Here is a 25,305-nt window from a genome sequence, read left to right on the forward strand (position 1 = left end):
AACAGCCAATCAGAGCGATCCTAACCACGTGGGGGCGAAGCCACCCCCCCTGGGCTTAACTCAATGTTGTCCTGTATCTGCGGGTTGGGTGACATTTCAGTGACCCGACCCGCAGGAACGCTATTTATAGCATGACGCCTACGGGGGCGTCATAGGTCGTTTGGGCACGACTTTTCATGACGCCTACGTAGGCGTCATGGGTCATGAAGGGGTTAAGGGGAGAAGTTCTGCCTCAAGCAACTCACCTCTCCCCTCTGCAGAGAATCTTATCAATAAGAACAAATGACAGCAAAAAGAGTTGGATGAAATAAACACCCACATAATTAAAGCTCAAAGTGCCGGTGAGGGAGATAGAAATTCCAGCTCATCATAGGACAGTGTAGGACACACCGCATACATAGATAATATACCACACAGAGAAAAACAGTGCAAAGAGTCCAGCGTACCAGCGTATTTCCTAAGTCAGCATTACAAGTGAAAGTAAGAAACTTATCAGAGCAATCTGCTTCTTCTACAAAACTGATCAATCACTCAGAAATTTCTCAATTCATGGGTGATAAAGGAAAAAAATAGTTTTGTACCGTGTTAGCCAGCAGATAGAATTTGAGAGTCCTCAGTGGTTGATACCATCTTTTCAGTTACGATAGGTATTAAAAGGTAACAAATTACAAGCTTTCAAGACTACTCAGGTCTCTTCATCAGGCATAGAATAACACAAAATTTGAAGAGTCACATTTATACACAAGAGGACACAGGAATAATGCAATAGCTAAGACAAGTGACGTGAAGCAGAAATATAGATGTGGAACTGGGAGAAAACAGTTGTGGCCATAAATATTAGAACAGTTCATAGATAAGGAGTGTGAAAGTTTTATTGTCCTGTGATTAATGTCTGGTCCATGATTGTGTGATACCCCCAAATGGTCTGAGGAGCACATTCCTTAGTTTATGTAGAAAGACATAAATCCATGCGACACATTCATTCCTGCACTGAGTGTGTCAAAGGTTGTCATAAGTTTATACTCCCAGACTCTTCTGTCTCTCTGAGATTTGAAGTTACCTTTCAATACAAGTAATTTCATGTCCATAATGTTGTGATCAGGGATACAAAAACGTTTGGCCACAAGTAGATCTATTTTTTTTTAGTTATTTTTGTTGTGTGGCAATGAGAATTCATCCTTCTTCTAAGTTTTTGCCCTGTCTCCCCCACATGCAGACCCCCAGCTGAACATTTGGTGCATATAATTAAGAACACCCACATTAGATGTGATGCAGATGAAAGTACCTGGGATCTTGTAGTCCTTTATCTTGTCCATGGTCATTGTAAATGGACAGGTTTTTTTATTTTTTCTGGTTGCAGAGAAAGGTTCCTGTAGCTGTTGGAGACGACAGGAAGCTTCTGACAGTAATTCTTCTTAGATTTGGGGGCTGCCTAAAACTCAGAAGTGGGGGTCTGGTAATATGGATTGCAGTCAAGCATCTTTTTGTACTAAAGGTTGTAATTTCCATGCAGCTCCCCTTAGCACCTCCAGATTTGTATTGTAGGTGACCAGTAAAGGCACCTGATTTGCTTTCTTGTTTAGTTTTGTAATGTAGAAGATGTGATTCCTTGATATTCTCTAGCAATCTGGTTTTCAATTGTTCTTGGATGGTCGCCGTGGTTCAAAAAAGTTTTTCTGATGCCACCAAGCCATCATATTGTATCTGATGGCTTGGCTGTAGACAATAGTTTTTATGTGTTTTGGATGGAAACTGTCCCATTTAAGATATGTTGGACGGTCGATTGGCTTCTGATACAGGTGTCTCTATTTCATTGTTTTGTAGCTTAATGATGATGTCCATAAAGTTAATTTCAGTACAGGAGTAGTTGAGTGTTAAGCTGATGGTGGGATGAAATTGATTAAACTGTTCATGGAACGTCTTTAGCTGCTGCTCAGACTCCGTCCAGATACTGTATATACTCGTGTATAAGCCGACCCCCCCCCCCCCCCTAATTTTGCCACAAAAAATGGCAAAACTTATTGCATCACGTATAAGCCTAGGGTGCAAAATGCAGCAGCTACTGGTAAATGTCAAAAATAAAAATAGATACCAATAAAGGTCAAATTAATTGAGACATCAGTAGGTTAAATGTTTTTGAATATCCATATTGAATCAGGAGCCCCACATAATGCTCCATACACTTTATTATGGGCCCCATAAGATACTCCATACAAAATACACCCCATATAATGCTGCACAAAGGTTAATAATGGCCCCATAAGATGCTCCATAGAATAATATGCCCCATAAGATGCTCCATAGATTATGCCCCCATAAGATACTTCATAGATTATGCCCCCATATGCTGCTCCATAGAATATGCCCCCATAAGATACTCCATAGATTATGCCCCTATAAGATGCTCCACACATTATGCCCCCCCATAAGATGCTCCATAGAATATGCCCCCATAAGATGCTCCATAGATTATGCCCCTATAAGATGCTCCACACATTATGCCCCCATATGCCGCTGCTGCAAATAAAAAAAATGACATACTCACCTCTTGTCCCTGGGGGCCAGGTGTCGGGTCCTGAGCAGGCGAGGACACTGGCGTGCTATGGGGGCCAGGTGCCGGTGTCGCCGCTGGCTCAGGACCCGGCACCTGAGAGATCCACCTGTCCCCGGTCCATCACTGCTTCTGCTGTCTGCCGTGTCCTCTGTCAGTGACTGTTCAGGCAGCAGAGGGCGCGGCACGCACTAACCACGTCATCGCGCCCTCTACTGCCTGAACGTCACTGACAGAGGACGCGGCAGACAGCTGCGAGCAGTGATGGACCGAGGAAGGTGAATATTGGATATGCTTACCCCCTCCTGGTGCGGTCTCTGCAGCCCCCCCGCTTCTCCCACAGTCTCCCTTCCTTCAGCAGTCACGTGGTACCGCTCATTAAAGTCATAAATATGCACATATTCATGACTTTAATGAGCGGTACCACGTGACCGCTGATGGAAGGAAGGGAGACTGTTATGAATGGGTCACCGAGGAGGAAAAGACTAAAGAAGCTAAGTCACAGAAAACCAGAGAGGTTGGTAACTATGCAGATTGCAGATCCCTGATCCTAACCACAACAACTAGCAGCAGCCGTGGAGCGTACCTACGATGGTCCTAGACGCTTTGTCACAGCCTGGAGGACTAAATAAGCCTAAAGCAAGAAAAGGGGAAAACTAACTGCCCCAGAGCAGACCCCAAAGGAAAGACAGCCCCCTCACATATATTGACGGTGAAACAAGATAAAAGCACAAACACAGGCAGGAAAATAGGCTGAGCAAATGATGGGGCCCAAACTAACTAGAAAGGATAGGAAAGGAAAGACACTGTCTGCAATCTATATATAAATACCTGTCTGTGTTCATCAGCTCATCAAATACATTTACATTTGACCAGCTTGCTTTTTCTGAAATTGCCTGCGCCCCCAACGACCAATGTGCGAAAATTTCGCACGGGCCAAGCTAGTATTACAAAGTTGCTTTTTAATGTGTACTATTGATTTATGCAATAAAAATGTAAACGACTGTTGCTCTTTAACTTAGTTTGTTCTAAATTTGAGATGGTGTGGGCACAACACTGCTGTCATGTCGGACGCTGTTCACACCACAGCATCCGGCAGGCAGAGGTAGTTCCACCTCCAGCCACTATAGCCTCAGTGGCGCCGGCCTGATCTTCAGGCTCTCGGGGGTTAATCCTGCTGGAGACCAGGTTGGATGGTTAGTCACGCCCACGGTCTTTAAATAGTCATGCTGGCCTATGGGCGTCGCCGATTATAGCTTGTGTTTCATACCAAGTGGTTCCGGTCTGGAGTGGAGGTGTTCAAGAGAGAGAGATTCATATCTGGTGTCGTATGATCCGTCGTTATCCTTTCTCCTTCCCATATTTGTGTTTAGTTGTGCCCTGTTCACATTACTGTTTATTCCTGTGTGTGTGCGGCGCAGTGCAGTTTAAGTTCTCCCTGTCTGTCATTATTTGTGTGGGAGCTTTGGTGGTGACTTCTCACTGGGTGGAGGGTGGAGGGTTAAGTGCAGGGCTGAGCAGGAGATAAGGAAAGGTCGGAGGCTCAGGCATTTGCACCTTCAGCAAAAACCCTGGGTTGAGGGTCAGACAGGGTTTCCCCTAGTAAAGGGACACCACAGGGGCCCCGGGTCTTTCAGCCTTAGTTGAACTTAGCCCCCGTGACATTATAATCGGCCCACATTTTTCAGGAGTCCATGGATCCATTAGATTCCATAACCCGCCAGTTGGCGGCGCTGTCCATACAGGTCTCCGAGTTGAATGGGGCAGTTCAGCAGCATGGCCTGGTAGTAGCAAAGGTGCAAACGGCATCTGCAGGTATCGGTGCAGAGCCGAAGTTTCCGCTGCCAGAACGATTTTCAGGCGATCGCAGCAAATTTGTCGTATTTCGGGAGGCCTGCAAATTATACTTCCGCATGCGGCCAATATCCTCAGGTAATGAGGCCCAGCGAGTAGGGCTGGTGTTGTCATTACTGAGTGGTGACCCCCAAGCATGGGCATTTTCCTTACCACCTGACTCTGCTACATTTCATTCGGTCGATAATGTTTTTTCTGCCCTCGGGCTCATTTACGATGACCCTGACCGACTGGCTCTAGCGGAATCTAAAATCCGCGCCCTCCGCCAGGGGGAGCGCTTGGCAGAAGACTATTGTTCGGAATTTCGCCGCTGGGCTGTAGACACACAGTGGAATGACCCAGCACTGCGGAGCCAGTTTATTCATGGAGTATCAGGGAGGGTGAAACAAGCCCTCCTGATGTATGAGACTCCGGCATCATTGGAGTCTGCCATGAGTTTGGTGATACGTATTGATCGCCGTTTTCGTCAGGGGGCACAGGAGACGCTACCTCTGGGGGAAAACAGAGGTGCAGGTGTGGTTGAAGTAGATGAGTCCCCTGAACCTATGCAGATTGCTGGCGTGGCACAGGTTCGGCCTCGCGCTCCGGAAGTCCGGAGCATGTTTCTACTGTGGTAAAGGTGGTCATTATGTTAACGTTTGCCCGGTACTACCTAAGAGGGTCACACCGGCGGAAAACTGTTAAGCTCAGAGGGTATGGAGGAGACCCAACTGAGCGTATGCATATCCTCCATGATGGTATCTCAATGTATGCTCCCTGCCAAGGTTATTGTCGCCGGCAGAGAGCTACCTATATCAGTGTTTGTGGATAGCGGTTCCGCCACCAATCTCATAGATGAGGAGTTTGCACACACCGCCGGGTTTAAGATTGAAAAACTTCCTCACCCCATACAGGTGGTGACCATTAATGCTGTTCCCCTCCCTCAAGGGGAGATTACTGAGTTTGTGGCAGAGGTGAAACTCCACATTGGGGTCCTACATTCTGAGTCGGTTATATGTAGGGTCCTCCGTAATCTCCCAGCTCAAATGGTCCTGGGTTTTCCATGGCTGTCCAGGCACAACCCGGTAATTGATTGGAAAACTCAGGACATAGTACAATGGAGTGGTTTCTGCCAAGACAATTGCTTGGCCACATGTGTGTCCGCCGTGACGCCCAGCCTGCCGGAGGCTTTGCAGGATTTCGCGGATGTTTTCTCTGAGAAGGGTTGCTCAGAACTGCCTCCACATAGAGCCTATGACTGTGCTATTAGGCTAAAACCCGGGGCCAAATTACCTAAGGCCAGGATGTTTAATATTTCTGGTCCTGAGAGACAAGCTCTGAAAGACTACATCGCGGAGAGTCTGAGCAAAGGTCACATCCGGCCTTCGTCCTCGCCTGTAGCCGCGGGGTTTTTCTTCATTAAGAAGAAAGATGGGGGGTTACGCCCGTGTCTGGATTTCCGAGAGTTAAACCAGATTACTATCCGTGATCCCTACCCAATGCCGTTGATCCCGGATTTGTTCAACCAGGTAGCGGGGGCAAAATGGTTTTCCAAGCTGGACCTCAGGGGGGCGTATAACCTCATAAGGGTCCGTCAGGGGGATGAGTGGAAGACGGCGTTTAACACTCCTGAGGGTCATTTTGAGAGTCTGGTTATGCCGTTTGGGTTGACCACCGCGCCTGCCGTTTTCCAACATTTTATTAATGATGTCTTTGCTCATGTCCTGGGGAGATTTGTGATTGTATACCTGGATGATATCCTCATTTATTCTAGCGATCGGGACACTCATTTGCAGCATGTTAGGCAGGTGTTACAGTTGCTCCGGGAGAACCAGCTCTATGCTAAGCTGGAAAAATGTTTATTTTTTGTCCAGGAGTTGCCCTTTTTGGGATATATTGTGTCCGCAGCTGGTTTTAAAATGGACACCGCTAAGGTGCAAGCGGTGTTGCAATGGGAGAGGCCGGAGAGTCTGAAAGCACTCCAGCGGTTCCTGGGGTTTGCGAATTATTATAGGAAATTTATAAAACACTTTTCGACTGTCGCCAAACCGCTCACGGACATGACAAAAAAGGGTGCCGATCTGGCGAACTGGCCTGAGGTGGCTATACGTGCATTTGAGCGTCTGAAGAATAGTTTTGCTTCAGCCCCCATTCTGGTGCAACCAGACGTGTCTAAACCTTTTGTGGTAGAGGTTGATGCGTCGGAGGTGGGAGTGGGGGCAGTACTGTCTCAAGGCTCGTCCTTGAGCGAGATGCATCCATGCGCCTACTTCTCCAAGAAGTTGTCGCCGGCCGAACGGAATTATGATATCGGCAACAGGGAGTTGTTGGCCATCAAACTGGCTTTTGAGGAATGGCGACACTTCTTGGAGGGGGCGGCTCACCAGGTCACAGTTATCACCGACCATAAGAATCTGCTCTACCTGGAGTCGGCCAAGCGTCTGTCTCCTAGGCAGGCTCGCTGGGCATTGTTTTTTACTCGTTTCAATTTTCTTGTGACGTACCGTCCCGGGGCTAAAAACACCAAGGCGGATGCTTTGTCTAGGTGTTTTCCGGGGGGAGAACCTCGGGAAGAGCCGGTACCCATCCTCCAGAAAGGGGTAGTGGTCTCGGCTCTCACGACTGAGGTAGAGGCGGAGATTGCCGAGGCCCAAGAGGAGGTACCACCAGGACTTCCCGCCAACAAATCATTTGTACCCCTGCATCTTCGGCCTAAGGTGTTGAAGGAACACCACGATTCGGTACTGGCTGGTCACCCAGGGGTGAAGGGCACCTTAGAGCTGGTATCGCGTCGTTTCTGGTGGCCCAAAATCCGGCAGGACGTGGTCTCGTACGTGGCAGCTTGCATCACGTGCGCTAGGGCTAAGTCACCCCGAACCCGTCCTGCTGGCACGCTACAGCCTCTGGGGGTACCCAATAGGCCATGGACAGAAATCTCCATGGATTTTATCACTGACTTGCCAGCCTCGGCAGGGAACACGGTCATCCTGGTGGTGGTTGACCGTTTTTCAAAGATGGCGCATTTTGTGGCGTTGTCCTCTTTGCCCAATGCTAAGACGTTGGCTCAGGTATTTGTGAAGGAGGTGGTCAGACTCCACGGAATACCGTCTGACATAGTATCTGATAGGGGTACGCAATTTGTGGCGAGGTTTTGGAAAGCTTTTTGCTCAAGGTTGGGGATCAAGTTGTCACATTCATCGGCGTTTCATCCACAGTCTAATGGACAAACTGAGCGCATGAACCAAAATCTTGAACAGTATTTACGATGCTTTGTGTCCGACAACCAGGAGGAGTGGTCTACTTTCCTTCCTCTGGCCGAATTCGCATTAAATAATCACCGCCAAGAGTCATCAGGAGAGTCTCCATTCTTTTGTGTGTACGGTCAACATCCTCAGTTTTGTACCTTACGTCAGGGTGACTCCGGGGGTGTCCCGGAGGAGGATCAGCTAGGAGCCCAATTGTCATCAGTCTGGAGGCGGGTGAAACAGCGTTTGTTGAGCATGAGTGCCAGGTACAAACGGGTGGCTGACAGTAGACGCGTGCCAGGTCCGGACCTGTGTGTGGGTGAATGGGTGTGGTTAGCTACGAAGAACATAAAACTCAAAATCCCTTCTTTAAAACTGGGTCCAAGGTTTATTGGGCCTTTTAGGATTTCTGCCATCATTAACCCAGTGGCTTATCGGTTGGAACTTCCCGCAGTGTACAAGATACACAACGTGTTTCACAGGGCTTTATTGAAAAAGGTGGTAGGCTCTGTGGACACAACGCCGATGCCACCTCCAGTCATGGTGGATGGCGAGTTAGAGTTCGAGGTCGCCAAGGTAGTGGACTCTCGAGTAGTACGCCGTACTCTTCAGTATTTGGTGCACTGGCGGGGGTATGGTCCAGAGGAGAGGTCTTGGGTTCCAGCCTCAGACATACATGCGGATCGGCTGGTCAGTTCTTTTCACCGTCGTCATCCGGACAAGCCGGGTCCTATGAGTCTTGAGGGCCCTGGGGTCCCTCGTAGAAGACGGGGTACTGTCATGTCGGACGCTGTTCACACCACAGCATCCGGCAGGCAGAGGTAGTTCCACCTCCAGCCACTATAGCCTCAGTGGCGCCGGCCTGATCTTCAGGCTCTCGGGGGTTAATCCTGCTGGAGACCAGGTTGGATGGTTAGTCACGCCCACGGTCTTTAAATAGTCATGCTGGCCTATGGGCGTCGCCGATTATAGCTTGTGTTTCATACCAAGTGGTTCCGGTCTGGAGTGGAGGTGTTCAAGAGAGAGAGATTCATATCTGGTGTCGTATGATCCGTCGTTATCCTTTCTCCTTCCCATATTTGTGTTTAGTTGTGCCCTGTTCACATTACTGTTTATTCCTGTGTGTGTGCGGCGCAGTGCAGTTTAAGTTCTCCCTGTCTGTCATTATTTGTGTGGGAGCTTTGGTGGTGACTTCTCACTGGGTGGAGGGTGGAGGGTTAAGTGCAGGGCTGAGCAGGAGATAAGGAAAGGTCGGAGGCTCAGGCATTTGCACCTTCAGCAAAAACCCTGGGTTGAGGGTCAGACAGGGTTTCCCCTAGTAAAGGGACACCACAGGGGCCCCGGGTCTTTCAGCCTTAGTTGAACTTAGCCCCCGTGACAACTGCAGAGCAATAATAAAACAATATTTTTTGTTGGTTTGCATTGAAAATTAACTGGAGTATATTTACCTTCAGAGTAATTTTCATTTACATACTAATAATAATAAAAAAAAATTTCTGTAGCGCTAACATATTCCGCAGCACCATTAATAGCAATCATTTGCTCTTATATTTGCCACTTGTAAATGAGCAAATTGCTCACAGTTAAACAGTAAAACTCATGGTTGTGCATACTTAGAAGTATCTGGGATTTTCCATTCATAATTTCCTTGGCATTGCCAGTGCAGCGGGTGAGCTCTGATGACATTTTGCACAGTTAGAACTTTATGCCCATTTACACGTCTCCAGGAGAGGAGTTATAAAATGTATGTTCATTAAAGTAACATTTCCCTGTCTCTGATCTGTTTGACATTTACCATTTTTCAGATGTTTCGTAGCAACAGACTGTAATCTGTCACTATGGATGCCTCAAGTTTGAATATATTAATGTTGTGCAAGTCCTGTCATCTCCTTCCACAATACAAAGAACAATTATAGAGTTTACTGATAATGTGAGATATTGAAGAATCTTATTTCTTATCCAAACTGTTAATAATAGTCACCTCCTAGAATATTGCCAATACTCTGCACTCACTACTGTGCCCCACCCCTCCGGTCTAATGTCCTCAACATCTGGCAAGGGCACCATGCATGTTGCAGCCTTCGCATTGTGTTTGAGACGGTGTCTTCTTCTCAGATAGAATGTGAAGGCTGCAGCCAGTCATTAGACATTGATTGGCTGCTGGGGTCACTTGACACCCTTCTTCTGGATGTTGATGACAGCAACCAGCCGAGGGCAAAGAAGAGCTGCATCATCGGTCCAAGAAGAGAATGTTGTTGTTTTTCTCTTAAACCACAGTAGGTTTAAGGTGGACAACCCTTTTAAAGTGTCCTTTTCACCAGACGTGCTGATATATGTTACCTCTATTCTTTCAGTCACATGGAGGGAAACTGGCTGTGGTGGGATCATGTCATATGTTCAATGATCAGTACCTGGATAAGGAAGAAAATTCAAAAATTCTGGTAAGTTTTTGCTGATTTACCACTGTGATTGTCTAAAGTTGTATATAGTTTGTGTATGTGTGAGTGAATATGTATTACTCTCATTGAGCAATATTAGGCCTCTTTCACACATCAGGTTTTCGCCGTCAGGCGCGATCCGTCGCTTTTGACAGAAACCGGATCCGGCGAAATGCAATGCCGGATCCGGTTTCCCCCCCATTGACTTGCATTTGCGCCGGATCGTGCCGGATGGCCATGCGTTTCATCCGGTTTTCGCCGGATCCGGCAATGTGTCGCAATGTGTCGCGATCCGGCGTCTGGAAAAAACGTCTACTGTAACGTTTTTTGTCTCCGGCGAAAAAGCCGGACACGCCGGATCCGGCGCGTCCGGCTTTTTCACACAATGAAAGCCTATGAGCGCCGCAATGCGCCGGATCCGTTTTTTTTGGTCTGAGCATGCTCAGTAGCTCTGCCCACAGGAGATATATAAAAGGAAGACAATGGGACCCTCAGCCACACCCAACATGCCACCCAAGACAGCAACCAGGCGCAGGAGAAGGCAGCAGACATCTGCAGCAGCAGCACCATCAGCAACACCCCAAATGGAGCAGCATGCTGAACGGGAGGGGAGTCCAGAAGCAGATGAGAGACGGTAATTATCAAATCCCCCATTCCTCCAAACTAGGGCCATGGAATATCAAGATATTCATTGGCCCTTTGTTTCTCTTTATTCAACAGCCGCCAAAGAGATGCAGCAGCAGCACCATCAGCACCACCCCAAATGGAGCAGCATGCTGAACGGGAGGGGAGTCCAGAAGCAGATGAGAGACGGTAATTATCAAATCCCCCATTCCTCCAAACTAGGGCCATGGAATATCAAGATATTCATTGGCCCTTTGTTTCTCTTTATTCAACAGCCGCCAAAGAGATGCAGCAGCAGCAGCAGCAGCAGAAATGGCATCACTGGCAGCAGCAATACCCACAGCCATGGAGTCTGGCCATCAACAGGACAGCACATCTTCTTCTGGGAGCCCTCCCTCGCATCGTCAGCGTTTGACGGTAAGTTTTTATTTCCAAAATCCATCATCTCTGTAATATATGTCTATTCATTGCCTTTTATTTCAAAACAGGAATCACAAGATGAAGAGGAGCTCCCAGAAGAAGAAGGAAGGGGTGGACAGACGCTTGGAGTGGGCTCACAATTCGTAAGTTTTTTGCATCAAACGCAGAAACACAACATCACACTACACACAACACATAGAAAACAATGTTCTGCAGACCACACACAGCAAACAAATGCCTACATCCAAACTCATAACATTTTTTGTTTTCTTCTCTAGTCTTCCCAATCTGGTGCTCGGCCAAGAGGTCCTCGCAGTGCCTCCCAGGGTCGTCGGCGACAGCAACGCGGCGGTCACCAGCGTGTAAGTATAAATATTTTTGCTTTGTTTTTTTGCACTTTTTATTTCATTTCTTTTGTGGAGGCTAATTATGTTATTTTTGTCTTTTTCTTTCACAGCCTTCACAGCGTGCTCCCGACTCTGACGGTGAGGATGGAGGGATTGATGTGGACCGCCTCATCGATCTCGTCAGAGAAAGGGAGCCGCTCTGGAATATGGCTGACCGCCGCCACGCTGACCTGATCATTACCCGACGACTCTGGGAGGAAATCTGTTCTCTCCTTGTGGGCCGCTGGGAGGACCTCGAAGCTCGGGACCAGATTAAAGAGCGTAAGTATATACAGTAACGGTTGCTTGATGTAAACCAGTGTTTCCCGAACTCCAGTCCTCGTGGTCCCCACGGATCATGTGTTCAGGATTTCTATTTACTATTGAAATCCTGAAAACATGACCCCTGGGGACCATGAGGACTGGAGTTTGTGAAACACTGATGTTGTATACTAACCACTCCTTTCTCGTTTCAGGGAACAGAATTGTGAATCGGTGGCGGTCTGTGAGGGATCGTTTCAAGAAGGAGTTCAATAAAGAGATGCGGGCCCCGAGTGGATCTGGAGGACGCAGGAGCAAGTACAAGTACGCACAAGCCCTGTCGTTCCTCTGGGAAACAATGCTCACCAGAAGGTAAATATTACACACCACATGTGAAAAAGATGTAACTTTTTTTTTTCAGCCAGGGCCATACCATGTCAGTATTTTAATTGTTTTTTTTTCTCTTTATTCCACAGCACGGTGAGCAGCACTCGGGAGCCTGCACGATTGGACCCTTCTGAGGCGATCCCTGAGGAGACCGGCACCGAGGGACACTTCGACCGCCCCGGTACATCTGCACCTTCCCTGCCTTCCCACACATTCAACCCATCTGTCCCATCCACCAGCACAGGAGCATCGTGGCCGCCTACATTACATGAAGCTGCTGGTGAGGAGATCGCTTTCCCTTTACCCCACCCTTCTGCCCCTGCCGCCTCTAGTACACCTGCGGGTACTGGGCGGCAGCGGCAGAGGGGTCAGGAAAAGAGTTATGCGCAAGAGTTATTGCATCTGAATGCATCTTTCCAGAACTGTCTCAAAGTCTTGTCAGAGCAAATCTCCGCAGGCTTTCAGCAGATCAACTCCAGCATTCTGGAGGTGAAGACACTTCTGCAAACCATGCATTCAGAAGCAAGATCTTCGCCAAACCACACCTTTTTCAGGTCTGTTGTGGAGCGCATGGAAACGCTCTCTCCTGCCCAGCAGATGCATGTAATGCATTCGTGCCACGGTGCTCTACAGCAGGTTACCTCCCAACCTCCACCTCCCACCACTGTAGTTCCTCCACCTGCACCCCCTCCAGCCACTTTCCATCCTCCCCCTCCTATTACATCTGCACCCCCTCCAGCCACTTTTCATCCTCCCCCTCCTACTACATACCAGCAACCTGCCCAGTACCAGCAACCTCACCAGTACCAGCAACCTCCCCAGTACCAGTCATCTCCCCACTTCCAGCAACCTGCCCCGTACCAAACTCCTTCCCCGTACCAAACTCCTTCCCCATACAACTTTCCATCAACATCATCTGCTCCTACAGTCCCTGCCCAACCCTCCACTCCACCACCCACCACCTCTTCTGCTTCCCACATGTCCACCCATTCTGTAGTTTTTTCCACACCTTCACCTCTAACTGTTCCTTCCCCACCACGATCCCAGTCCTCTCTCCACACACCCAGTGTCGAAGTGTCCCGCAGCCCCTCCAGCAGTATTTCCACCCCACAATACACAGAATTGTAATGTGTGTTTTTTAATAAAAATGCCCATTGGGTTTAAAACCTTTATTAAAAAAGTTTTTTGCACTTTAAAAAATTTAAAAAAAAAAAAAAAAAATTTAAATAAAAGTTAAATTATCGTTTCACAATGGTTGTCTGTCTTTTCTTTCTGCGGCGAACTATGTTTAAAAAAAAGGTTAAATACAGGGTATTTCAAAGGTAAAAAGGTATTCAAAACCAGGTATATAACTGTGGGTAAATTTTAGCTTTTTGCCACAGTTGTGTTCCTGGTTGTGTTTGAAGCAAAGTATTTCACCTAAAAAGTTGTGTTTATTGTTGGTGATTTCCTAACAATGTACACAACTTTTGTTAAAAGGTGAAATACTTTGCATAAAACACAACCAGGTACACACCTGTGGCCTAAAGCTAAAAATAGTAAGACCATGACAAGATAGCCAACTTTGGTTGGCAAAGGTATATACTGTTGGTCCAGAAGGTACACAAGTTTGGTTAGGGCACAAATCTTTCACACTCTGTCATCCTGCCAGTGTACTCTGCCTTGAGGGGCCACAAGGGTCAATTTTAAAAACCGGATCCGGCGTAATCCGTCGAAAAAACGGATAGAAAAACGGATGAACCGGATGAGACGGATCCGGTTTTGTCTGTCAAGAACAAGACGGATCCGGCAGAAAACCGCATCCGGCACATCAGGTTTTACAAAACATTTGCCGGATCCGGCACGACGCCAGATCGCGCCTGACGCCGAAAACCTGATGTGTGAAAGTAGCCTAAGAGGGAACGTGTCATTTGATTCCTGCTGCCAAAACTATAGGTAGCATGAATCTGAGCCTGACTGCAGAGAAAATGTATTTTGAAGAATTGACCAAGGACCATAGGAATAGATGAGATTAGTTACAGTTGTGGCCAAAAGTATTGACACCCCTGCAATTTTGTCAGATAATACTCAGTTTCTTCCTGAAAATGATTGCAAACACAAATTCTTTGGTATTATTATCTTCATTTAATTTGTCTTAAATGAAAAAACACAAAAAGAATTGTCCTAAAGCCAAATGGGATATAATTCCACACCAAACATAAAAAAGAGGGTGGACAAAAGTATTGGCACTGTTCGAAAAATCATGTGATGCTTCTCTAATTTGTGTAATTAACAGCACCTGTAACCTACCTGTGGCACCTAACAGGTGTTGGCAATAACTAAATCACACTTGCAGCCAGCTGACATGGATTAAAGTTGACTCAACCTCTGTCCTGTGTCCTTGTGTGTACCACATTGAGCATGGAGAAAAGAAAGAAGACCAAAGAACTGTCTGAGGACTTGAGAAACCAAATTGTGAGGAAGCATGAGCAATCTCAAGGCTACAAGTCCATCTCCAAAGACCTGAATGTTCCTGTGTCTACCATGTGCAGTGTCATCAAGAAGTTTAAAGCCCATGGCACTGTGGCTAACCTCCCTAGATGTGGACGGAAAAGAAAAATTGACAAGAGATTTCAACGCAAGATTGTGCGGATGTTGGATAAAGAACCTCGACTAACATCCAAACAAGTTCAAGCTGCCCTGCAGTCCGAGGGTAGAACAGTGTCAACCCGTACTATCCGTCGGCATCTGAATGAAAAGGGACTGTATGGTAGGAGACCCAGGAAGACCCCACTTCTTACCCCGAGACCTAAAAAAGCCAGGCTGGAGTTTGCCAAAACTTACCTGAAAAAGCCTAAAACGTTTTGGAAGAATGTTCTCTGGTCAGATGAGACAAAAGTAGAGCTTTTTGGGCAAAGGCATCAACATAGAGTTTACAGGAGAAAAAAAGAGGCATTCAAAGAAAAAAACACGTTCCCTACAGTCAAACATGGCGGAGGTTCCCTGATGTTTTTGGGGTTGCTTTGTTACCTCTGGCACTGGACTGCTTGACCGTGTGCATGGCATTATGAAGTCTGAAGACTACCAACAAATTTTGCAGCATAATGTAGGGCCCAGTGTGAGAAAGCTGGGTCTCCCTCAGAGGTCATGGGTCTTCCAGCAGGACAATGACCCAAAACACACTTCAAAAAGCACTAGAAAATTGTTTGAGAAAGCACTGGAGACTTCTAAGGTGGCCAGCAATCAGTCCAGACCTGAATCCCATAGAACACCTGTGGAAAGATGTAAAAATGGCAGTTTGGAGAAGACACCCTTCTAATATCAGGGACCTGGAGCAGTTTGCCAAAGAAGAATGGTCTAAAATTCCAGCAGAGCATTGTAAGAAACTCATTGATGGTTACCGGAAGCGGTTGGTCGCAGTTATTTTGGCTAAAGGTTGTGTAACCAAGTATTAGGCTGAGGGTGCCAATACTTTTGTCTGGCCCATTTTTGGAGTTTTGTGTGAAATGATCAATGTTTTGCTTTTTGCTTCATTCTCTTTTGTGTTTTTTAATTTAAGACAAATTAAATGAAGATAATAATACCAAAGAATTTGTGTTTGCAATCATTTTCAGGAAGAAACAGAGTATTATCTGGACCTCATCTTCACCCGCCTCTGCTCCCTATCTAACCTCTCTAACTCACCTCTTCCTCTCTCTGACCACAACCTTCTCGCATTCTCTTCCCTCTCCACTCCATGTCTACAATCCCCACCCCACAAACTTTCACACCCTCGCAGAAATCTTAAACACCTTGACCTACACTCATTCTCGGAATCCCTCCTCCCTCTCACAGATATAAGTTCCTTACACAATGCGGATGACGCTGCTGCTCTATATAACACCACAATAGCTGTAGCTTTGGAATCTGCTGCCCCCCTTACACATACCAAAGCTCGCAAAATCAACGGACAGCCCTGGCAAACCAGCCTGACCAAAGAACTGAGGCGAGCTTCCAGGGCTGCTGAGCGCAGATGGAAAAGATCCCTCTCCAACGAGCACTTCATCGCATTCAAACAGTCCCTCACTACTTTCAAGACCACACTCGCCACAGCTAAACAAACCTACTTCTCATCTCTCATATCCTCCCTGTCTCACAACCCTAAACAGTTATTCAACACCTTCAATTCTCTCCTCCGTCCCCCAGCACCTCCTCCCTCCCCACTCATCTCAGCTGAAGACTTTGCCTCATTTTTCAAGCAGAAGATTGATAACATCAGAGACAGTTTTGGTCAACAACTCCCAGAGCCCTTCCTCCTGACTTCCCAGCCCTCCACCTCCAAAACCAACTTCTCCACCATTACAGAAGATCGACTCTCCACTCTACTCTCAAGATCACACCCCACCACCTGTGCGCTTGACCCGATCCCATCCCACTTCATCCCAAACCTCACCACAGTCTTCATCCCAACCCTAACCCATCTCTTCAACCTATCACTAACAACTGGTGTTTTCCCCTCAAGCTTGAAACATGCCTCCATCACACCTATCCTCAAAAAGCCCTCTCTTGACCCATCCTCTGTATCTAGCTATCGCCCTATATCACTTCTCCCCTATGCCTCCAAGCTACTGGAACAACACGTCTACCTTGAACTGTCCTCCCATCTCTCTTCTTGCTCCCTCTTCGACCGCTTACAATCTGGCTTCCGGTCACACCACTCCACTGAAACTGCCCTTACTAAGGTCACCAATGACCTCTTAACCGCCAAGAGCAAGCGACACTACTCTGTCCTCCTCCTGGACCTGTCGGCTGCCTTTGACACAGTGGACCATTCCCTATTATTACAGACCCTCTCATCCTTTGGCATCACAGACTTGGCCCTATCCTGGATCTCATCATACCTAACAGACCGGACATTCCGCGTCTCCCACTCACACACCACCTCCTCACCTCGCCCCCTATCTGTCGGAGTCCCACAAGGTTCAGTCCTAGGACCCCTGCTCTTCTCTATTTACACCTTTGGCCTGGGACAGCTCATAGAATCTCATGGCTTTCAGTATCATCTCTATGCTGATGACACACAGATATACATCTCTGGACCAGATATCACCTCCCTACTAACCAGAATCCCTCAATGTCTGTCCACTATTTCATCCTTCTTCTCCGCTAGATTTCTGAAACTTAACATGGACAAAACAGAATTCATCATCTTTCCCCCATCTCACGTGACCCCCAACGAACCTATGCATTACAGTAAATGGCTGCCCACTCTCCCCAGTTCCACAAACTCACTGCCTCGGGGTAATCCTTGACGCTGATCTCTCCTTCAAACCACATATCCAAGCCCTTTCCACTTCCTGCCGACTTCAACTCAAAAATATTTCACGAATCCGTTCATTCCTCAACCAAAAATCTGCAAAAACCCTAGTCCATGCCCTCATCATCTCTCGCCTTGACTACTGCAACCTCCTGCTCAGTGGCCTCCCCTCGAACACTCTCGCACCCCTCCAATCTATTCTAAACTCTGCTGCCTGACTAATCCACCTGTCCCCCGCTATTCCCCAGCTTCTCCCCTCTGTCAATCCCTTCACTGGCTCCCCATTGCCCAGAGACTCCAGTACAAAACCCTAACCATGACATACAAAGCCATCCACAACCTGGCTCCTCCATACATCTGTGACCTCGTCTCCCGGTACTTTCCCGCACGCAACCTCCGATCCTCACAAGATCTCCTACTCTACTCCCCTCTTATCTCCTCTTCCCACAATCGCATACAAGATTTCTCTCGCGCATCACCCCTACTCTGGAACTCTCTACCACAACATATCAGACTCTCACCTACCATCGAAACCTTCAAAAAGAGCCTGAAGACCCACCTCTTCCGACAAGCCTATAACCTGCAGTAACCACCGATCGACCAAACCACTGCATGACCAGCTCTACCCTTGCCTACTGTATTCTCACCCATCCCTTGTAGATTGTGAGCCTTCACGGGCAGGGTCCTCTCTCCTCCTGTACAAGTTATGACTTGTATTGTTTAACATTATTGTACTTGTTTTTATTATGTATACCCCTCCTTACATGTAAAGCGCCATGGAATAAATGGCGCTATAACAATAAATAATAATAATAAATAATAATTATCTGACAAAATTGCAGGGGTGTCAATACTTTTGGCCACAACTGTAAGTACCGCCCCCCACCACCCGGCCAGCTTTTCCCCACAGCGCTCTAGTTGATTTTCCGGTCTTTTCCAATAAACACACATGGGAGAGACCTGTCAATCAATGAAAAATCAGCATTAGCTACGTGATCTTGTTTGCTAGGAACCTTTCCAATCACATATGTACGAATAGGAATGAGAAATTGCAAGGAGACAAGCTTCACAATTCAATGACATCTAATCTTCCTAATTTCTTAAATACATCTAATACAATGCTGCAATAACAACAACAAAAATACTTAAATATCTGTCAGTATGGTTCAGAAAAATTCCATCTATAGAAGTAGCTGCAATGGCTTCATGGAAATGTCAGCAGAGGTAGAGGTATATCTGTTGTTGTTGTTATTGCATCATTGTATTTCATGTATCTAGGAGATGAGGAAGACTATATGTCACTGAATTGTGGTGCCTATCTCCGTGCCTCTTCATTCCCATTAAAGGCCTCTCAGTCACCGCTAGCTGAGCTGGAAGAAGCTCACCATGGGATGCGCTGGACTAGTTTGGCCTATAGTCCCCATCCTGAAATTCAAACTATGTTTTCTCTGAAATTTCGGAACATTTGAAAGGAAAGCATACCTACATACAATCGCACAGCCATGCTCCGATTCATGCTGCTTGTGGCTTGGACAGCATGAATCAGCTGACAGGTTGCCTTTAAAGATACGAGAGAGCGTTTGGGATTAATATATCGCTGTAATAAATTCAGCAAAACCGTATGCACAGGAGCCTTTTCTATAAATATATAGCGTTTGTTAAATGAACGTTACTGCAGCGTGGATATGCTATTGGCAGAAATATTACAAATTCTACTGATGCACACTGTAAATATTCTGATTTGTTCTAAACAGGACGTGCTTATGCAGTGGCTCACTACTAATGATATCCAGCTAAACCAAATTGATGCGGAAGCTCCGGAGGTGAGTGGAGTAGAATTAGCTTAATCCTATGGGTTGTCAGTAAAACATTTGGAATTGGAGGTGCTTGTTTGGGCTGTTTCTGCTCTGAACCTTCTTATCCTTCCAGATTTCAGATTACACTATGATCCCCGACACCAACCAATTATCCCAGCAGCTTCGCGTCTGCCTGCAGGAAGGGGATGAAAATCCTCGGGATTTCACAACTCTGTTTGACATGAGCATCTATCAGCTGGATACTTCTTCTCTCTCCAGAGTTATCAAGTGTGTGTCATTCTATTTATTGTGTTCTCTTCTGTTGTTGTCAGCCATAGGTTTCTGATCTCCAAAATTCTGACTTTGCAGAGCCTACAAAGAACTGAATGTGAAGCATGAGACTTTGCAGCTCATCCAGCCACAGTCTGAGGCTCCGCTCCCTGCTCTCGAGCCTGCTGTACGTACTTTATAAAGTCATCCTGGATTCTTTCACTTAATGTGGTGACTGTGATCTTACATTGACATTTAAAAGTTGTCTAACTATACATTCAACAGAAATATAGGGGACTGAAATTTTACAGGTATTACAGGTTCTCCTATTGCACTTGTTAGCATGTGATCAGATCTGTCCATCTCCATCCTCTAAATGGCTTTGCCACGTGTAGTGATTTTTAATTGGAGGACAGGTCTGGCCACATGCTTTTATGTCGGCTGCTAGGAGCATGTGGGAGAGTGGCGTGTTGCATTGTGTTGACACGTATTCTTCAATGAATATACAGTTAGGTCCAGAAATATTTAGTCCATGATTTAGGCTATGCTGCCACTATTTTGGATTTAAAATGAAACAACAGAGATGCAATTGAAGAGTAGACTTTCAGGTTTAACTAAAAGAGTTGAACAAAAATATCCTGTGAAAAGTTTAGGAATGCCAACCATTTTTCTACAAAGCCTCCTCATTTCAGGGGCTCAAAAGTAGTTGGATAAATAACTTTACCTTAAATAAAATGTTCATTTTTAAGACATTGTAGAAAATCATTTGCAAGCAGTGACTGCCTGAAGTATGGAAGTAATGGACGTCCCCAAACGCTGGGTTTCCTCCTTTGTGATGCTTTGCCAGGCCTTTACTGCAGCTGACTTCAGTTGTTGTTTGTTTGTGGGTCTGGAATCTGTCAGCAGGTTTTTGCTATGTAATCTGAATACAGCAGGAGACAGAGGCTGAAAGACAGAATTCAGAGATGTGTCACTTGTTAAAGTGCTACTGTTTACTAACTGTGAAGGATTTATCACTAAGAGATTAACATTGTTGGCCTACACTAATCCAGCAACTCCCCCTCCTCCTGTGATAAGCGTTTCACTGTCTATAGACTTTGTACATGGTGTGGGCAGGGTTAGCTTTCTCAGCTCTGCTTCATTCTAAACCTAAAAGACCTGATTTTGTCAGAACGGCTGCATCCAGTAAACTAAGTGATACATCGCTGGATTGAGCTTCTCTTTGCCTACATTACACTGTTCTCACATGAAGTAGCAAAAACCTGCTGATAGATTTGCTGGAACTTTTGTCTTAAACATGTGAAATACATTCTCGATCGGGTTCAGATATGTTGATTGACTCGGCCATTGCAGAATATTCTATTTCTTTTTCTTATAAACTCCTGATTGCTTTGCGGTATGCTTTGGGTCATTGTCCATCTGTAGTGTGAAGCACTGTATAATGTTGCATTTGGTTGAATCTGAGCAGAAAGTATAGCCCGGTACACTTCAGAATTCATCCAGCTGCTTCTGTCTTCAGTCACATCATCAAACACTAGTGACCCAGTGCCATTGGAAACTGTGACTGACCATGCCATCACACAGCCTCCACCATGTTTTACAGAACAGGTGATGTTGTGAGTTCATTTTTCCCTTCACCATTGAGGTCTGATGAACTCCCTCCTCTGGTGAAGGAAGGTAGTGAGGCTGATTACCAAACACCTGGGCAGCTAGATGATGACTGGGTGGCTGGAGTTGAGGACTGGATATAAGGCTGCCGACGCCCTTCCTCCTGGCTGTTGATTTTCCTGCTGGATTCTTGGAAACCAGTCTGATTCCTGCGTCTCAAAGCTAAGTTTTTCTGCTCTGCTTTGTACTCTTCAGTTTTGTTTTTGTTTTGCCTTGTTTTATTGGGAGTTCTGCCATCCCCGGCCGGGGGTGAGCTGAATTCCATTTTTGTCTCTGATCTGTTGATCTTTTGCTCTGTCTTCTGACTATACCTGAGTGCTGATATAGTCTTTTGAAGCCTAGCGACTTCAGGGCCTGTTTTTCCTATCAGTCGGTTGGCTCATTTTGAATAGGCTTTTTGCGGATGGCAGACAGCAGCTTTTCTATCCTGTCCTATGTAGTTAGCTTGGGCCCCATCATTTGCTCAACCTATCTTTTTCTATCTGTGTTAGTGTTTTCATCTTGCTTCACCGTCATTATATGTTGGGGCCTGCCTATTGCTTTGGGGTCTGCTCTGGGGCAGTTTAGTTTTTCCCCTTTCTGTCTTTAGGCTATGTAGTTCTCCGGCTGTGATCGAGGGGTCTAGGACACCGTAGGAACCCCCCACGGCTACTGCTACTTGTTGTGGATAGGTTCAGGGGTCTGCAATCCGATAGCTGCCAACCTCTCTTGTTTTTCTGGACTTAGCTAGTATTTTGTCTTTTCCTCCTTCGGTGATTCATCATAACAAGGTGGTGTGCTTTCGATCATGAGCCGTTCCAAGCCTTCTCCACACTTTCTTCTTCCCAACATTCTGGTAAAAATTGATCTTGGTTTCTTCTGTCCAAAGAATGTTTTTCCAGAACTGGGTTGGCTTCTTTCAATTTTTTTTTTTTTTTTTTTTTGCAAAGTGTGATCTGGATTTCTATTTTTAAGGCTGATTAATGGTTTGCACCTTATAGTGAACCCTCTGTATTTGCTCTCATTAAGTTTTCTGTTTATGGTAGACGTAGATAGTGAAACACCTACTTCTTGGAGAGTGTTCTTCACTTGACTAGATTTTGTGAAGGGATTATTCTTCACCATGGAAAGGATTCTGTGATCATCCACCACTATTGTTTTCAGTGGATGCCCAGACCTTTTTGAGTTCCCTAGCTCACCAGTGCGCTCTATTTTTGTTTTGTTTTCCAGAATGTACCAAACTGTTGATTTGGCCCATTTCTGCTATCTGATGGTTTTCTTCTGTTTTTCAGCCTAATGACAATCTGTTTATCATCCATTGAGAGCTCTTTTGCCACATGTTGTGGGTTCACCACAACAGCTCCCAAATGCAAATGCCACATCTGGAATCTGCTCCAGATCTTTCAAATGCTTAATTGTGATGGATTAAAAAGGGAATATCCCATGCAGTACATTAAGGATTTTTTGCGATAACTGTCCAGTTTCTTTTGGTCCCTTTAAAAAGAGGCATCTGCATATGAAAATACAGTAATTTTTAGGTTAATTGGTTAGAGATTGATTTCTTCTGGCTCAATCGACAACTTTCCTGTAAGGGTAAAATAGCTTAGGAGCCACTAGAGGGCCTAAGGTCCTATAGCTAAAGGGAACCTGTTAGCAGGATTGTGCATAGTAACCTGCACACAGTGTCAGGTCGGCGCCGTTATACTGAATAAAATGATACCTTGGTTGATGTTGTTTCTTAATCTTTATTTTCAGTTTTGTGTTAATGATATGCTCGTGTCCTAAGGTGGGGTTCATGTATGTGGTGCTAAGATTAGGTATTTATAATGCAGACTGCTGACAGGTCACTGATCCTTCAATGACCTGCCCACTAGTTTGCATAATGAATATACTAATGTGTGTATTTGAAAAAAAGCATGTCACTTAATCAAAATGGCAGCGCCTGCGCACTTTCTCTTAACAGTTAGTGCCTATTATCTTCCTGTGTTTCAAAGGGAAAAAATTACCATCAATATGGTGCCTTTGAGTGTACCTGCGCTTTAGCCTCTATGGTGTCTTGATAGATGTTACTGCGCAAGCGCCGCTGCAGCCAAAAAATGTACAGTAAAATAAAATGAAGGCGGTGCTTGCGCAGTACGATCTCTCGGTACGCAGCAGATGCTAGTACGCATGCTCCGCCTCTGGCGCCATTTTGTTGTAGTGTAAATTTTTTTTTTTACCGCATCAACAAGGAGCCGGCGGAGGCGCTTGCGCAGTAGCATCTGGATAATGGGCACTAACCGATCAGAGAAAGTGCGCAGACGCTGCCATTTTTATTAAGTGACATGCTTTTTTTTCCAAAGACACACATTAGTACATTCATTATGCAAACTACGGGGCAGGTCAGTGAGGGATCAGTGACCTGTCAGCAGTCTGCATTATGAATACCTAAGCAGAGCACCACATGAAGACCCCCCACAGACCACCCCGGAGCACGATTACATCATTAACTAAAAATAAGGATTAAAAAAGAAGCACAAGACGGATTTCAACAACCAAGGTATCATTAATAAATATAATGGCGCCGACCTGACACTGTGTGTAGGTTACTGAGCACAATCCTGCAGACAGATTCCCTTTTAGCTGCTTCCAATAGGTGGCGCTATACAGTTCTAGTCCTCTTCCTCTCTGAAGAGGCAATTTGCAGAGTACTTCATAAATTCTTTTTCCATAATATTTGATTGCTTTATGCTTACTATAATTGTTAAACTTTTTACAAAATTCAATAAAAACTACAGTTATTAAAAAAGCTGTAATTTCTAAACCCTTTCTCCAATGAGGATGTGAATACCCTCAAATTAAAGCTGAGGTCTGCACTTTAAGCCCATATTGATAATAAAATTTTATATTGAATATGTATGACCAAATATTTCTGGGCCTGTTTATTAATTTTTATTCACACAACTCCACCCCCCTTTCCCCCTCACCTGTTAGGTATTCCCTCCATCATTTCGTGAACCTCCCGCTCCAGCTCTTGAGCTGTTTGATTTGGATGAGAACTTCTCATCTGAGAAGTCACGGCTTGCACAGATAACAAATCGATGTGAGTACTGTACAGCCTAATTCCTTTATACATTTGGAATATCCTCTGTATTATTTGTAGCTCAAGTTGTATAACCATTGGGGCTGATTTATTTCTAGATTTGCATCAGAAGGCACTATAACAATGTTGTGTCCTGTTTATGAAGCTCCTATGCCATGTTTTGTTTTGTGTTGTTTTATTACCACACCTGAATGTGTCGAATGGTGGGCAAGTTTCTGAGATGCATTCTGCAAAACTTTTTTCTTACTCTGTCACCTCATTGGGGGACACAGAACCATGGGTGTTATGCTGCTGTCCACTAGGAGGCGACACTAGGCATAATCTGAAAAAGGTTAACTATGGCTCCTCCTCTGCAGTATACACCCCTGGATGGCGTCAGCCTTCTCCAGTTTTTGCTTAGTGTCGCAAGGAGGCACACCTAAAGGATTTTTTCGTTTTTTTTCATCGGATGACAGATGAAGAAAAGTGGGTCTCCTCAGTGAGACTCCCGGCATGGCTCCTTCCTCGGCCCCCTATTATGGGGTGCCCAGTTGAAGTTGAGATGGCGGTTCCCCATGTCGCTCCTTCCCCAGTCCTGCAGGTGCTGGTTCGAAGTTGAGACCCCCCTCCTTCCCCAATTCCTTTTGGTCTTGGGTTGAGGTCGAGGCGAGGAAGAAGCCCCCTGACGGTGACAGCAACACCCTCCCTAATCCCCCTCTGGGGGTTATTAGGTTGAGACGCTGCAAGTAGGGTCTGTCCATGGCAACCTACGCAGCACCCAGGGACCCCAGCCAGCTGCGGGCTCCTGTCGGGGCCGGGGGCAGTGCAGGCAGGCATAGCACATGCAGACACAGGGCTCTACCCTCCCCTGTGTCTGCGGCAGCATCAGTCTACAGCGCCGCAGGGGAACCCACCACAGGGCCCCGCTTCAAGTTGTGGCCCCACCGCTATCCTGCCTTTCAATCCGGGGGGTCCAGTAAAAATCCAACACCCCCCCCCCCCCCCGGACTACCGCGCCGGCCTGGAGTCCTTCCTGGGCATAGAAATCTAATTTAGGCCGCGGCTTCGGCCTAGCTGAGGTCTCCGCCCCCCGGATGACAAATATGACAAT

At 46.2% G+C, this 25,305-nt stretch overlaps 1 protein-coding gene and 1 long non-coding RNA gene across 5 annotated transcripts in view; both read left to right on the top strand.

Moving 5' to 3' along the window:
• The window catches only part of IFT52 (intraflagellar transport 52), a 101,579-nt gene that overhangs the window by 59,936 nt on the left and 16,338 nt on the right, over positions 1 to 25,305 (top strand). For 2 of the 4 annotated variants that reach the window (XM_073555323.1, XM_073555324.1), the window contains exons 8-12: positions 9,984 to 10,070; positions 19,175 to 19,243; positions 19,350 to 19,504; positions 19,586 to 19,673; positions 24,107 to 24,215. In XM_073555323.1, the coding sequence (XP_073411424.1) occupies positions 9,984 to 10,070; positions 19,175 to 19,243; positions 19,350 to 19,504; positions 19,586 to 19,673; positions 24,107 to 24,215 (508 nt within the window). Of the gene's footprint in view, positions 1 to 9,471; positions 9,560 to 9,983; positions 10,071 to 19,174; positions 19,244 to 19,349; positions 19,505 to 19,585; positions 19,674 to 24,106; positions 24,216 to 25,305 lie in introns of those variants that run through there. The other 2 variants (XM_073555325.1, XR_012222376.1) reach the window with 2 other exon arrangements.
• LOC141059086 (uncharacterized) lies at positions 11,377 to 13,498 on the top strand. The gene is made up of 3 exons (XR_012222381.1): positions 11,377 to 11,473; positions 11,569 to 11,779; positions 11,974 to 13,498. It is a non-coding gene; the product is annotated as an uncharacterized lncRNA (long non-coding RNA).

The sequence above is a fragment of the Dendrobates tinctorius genome, unplaced genomic scaffold, assembly GCF_039654945.1.
Source record: "Dendrobates tinctorius isolate UK_male_01 unplaced genomic scaffold, ASM3965494v1 ptg000223l, whole genome shotgun sequence".
Taxonomy (NCBI): domain Eukaryota; kingdom Metazoa; phylum Chordata; class Amphibia; order Anura; family Dendrobatidae; genus Dendrobates; species Dendrobates tinctorius.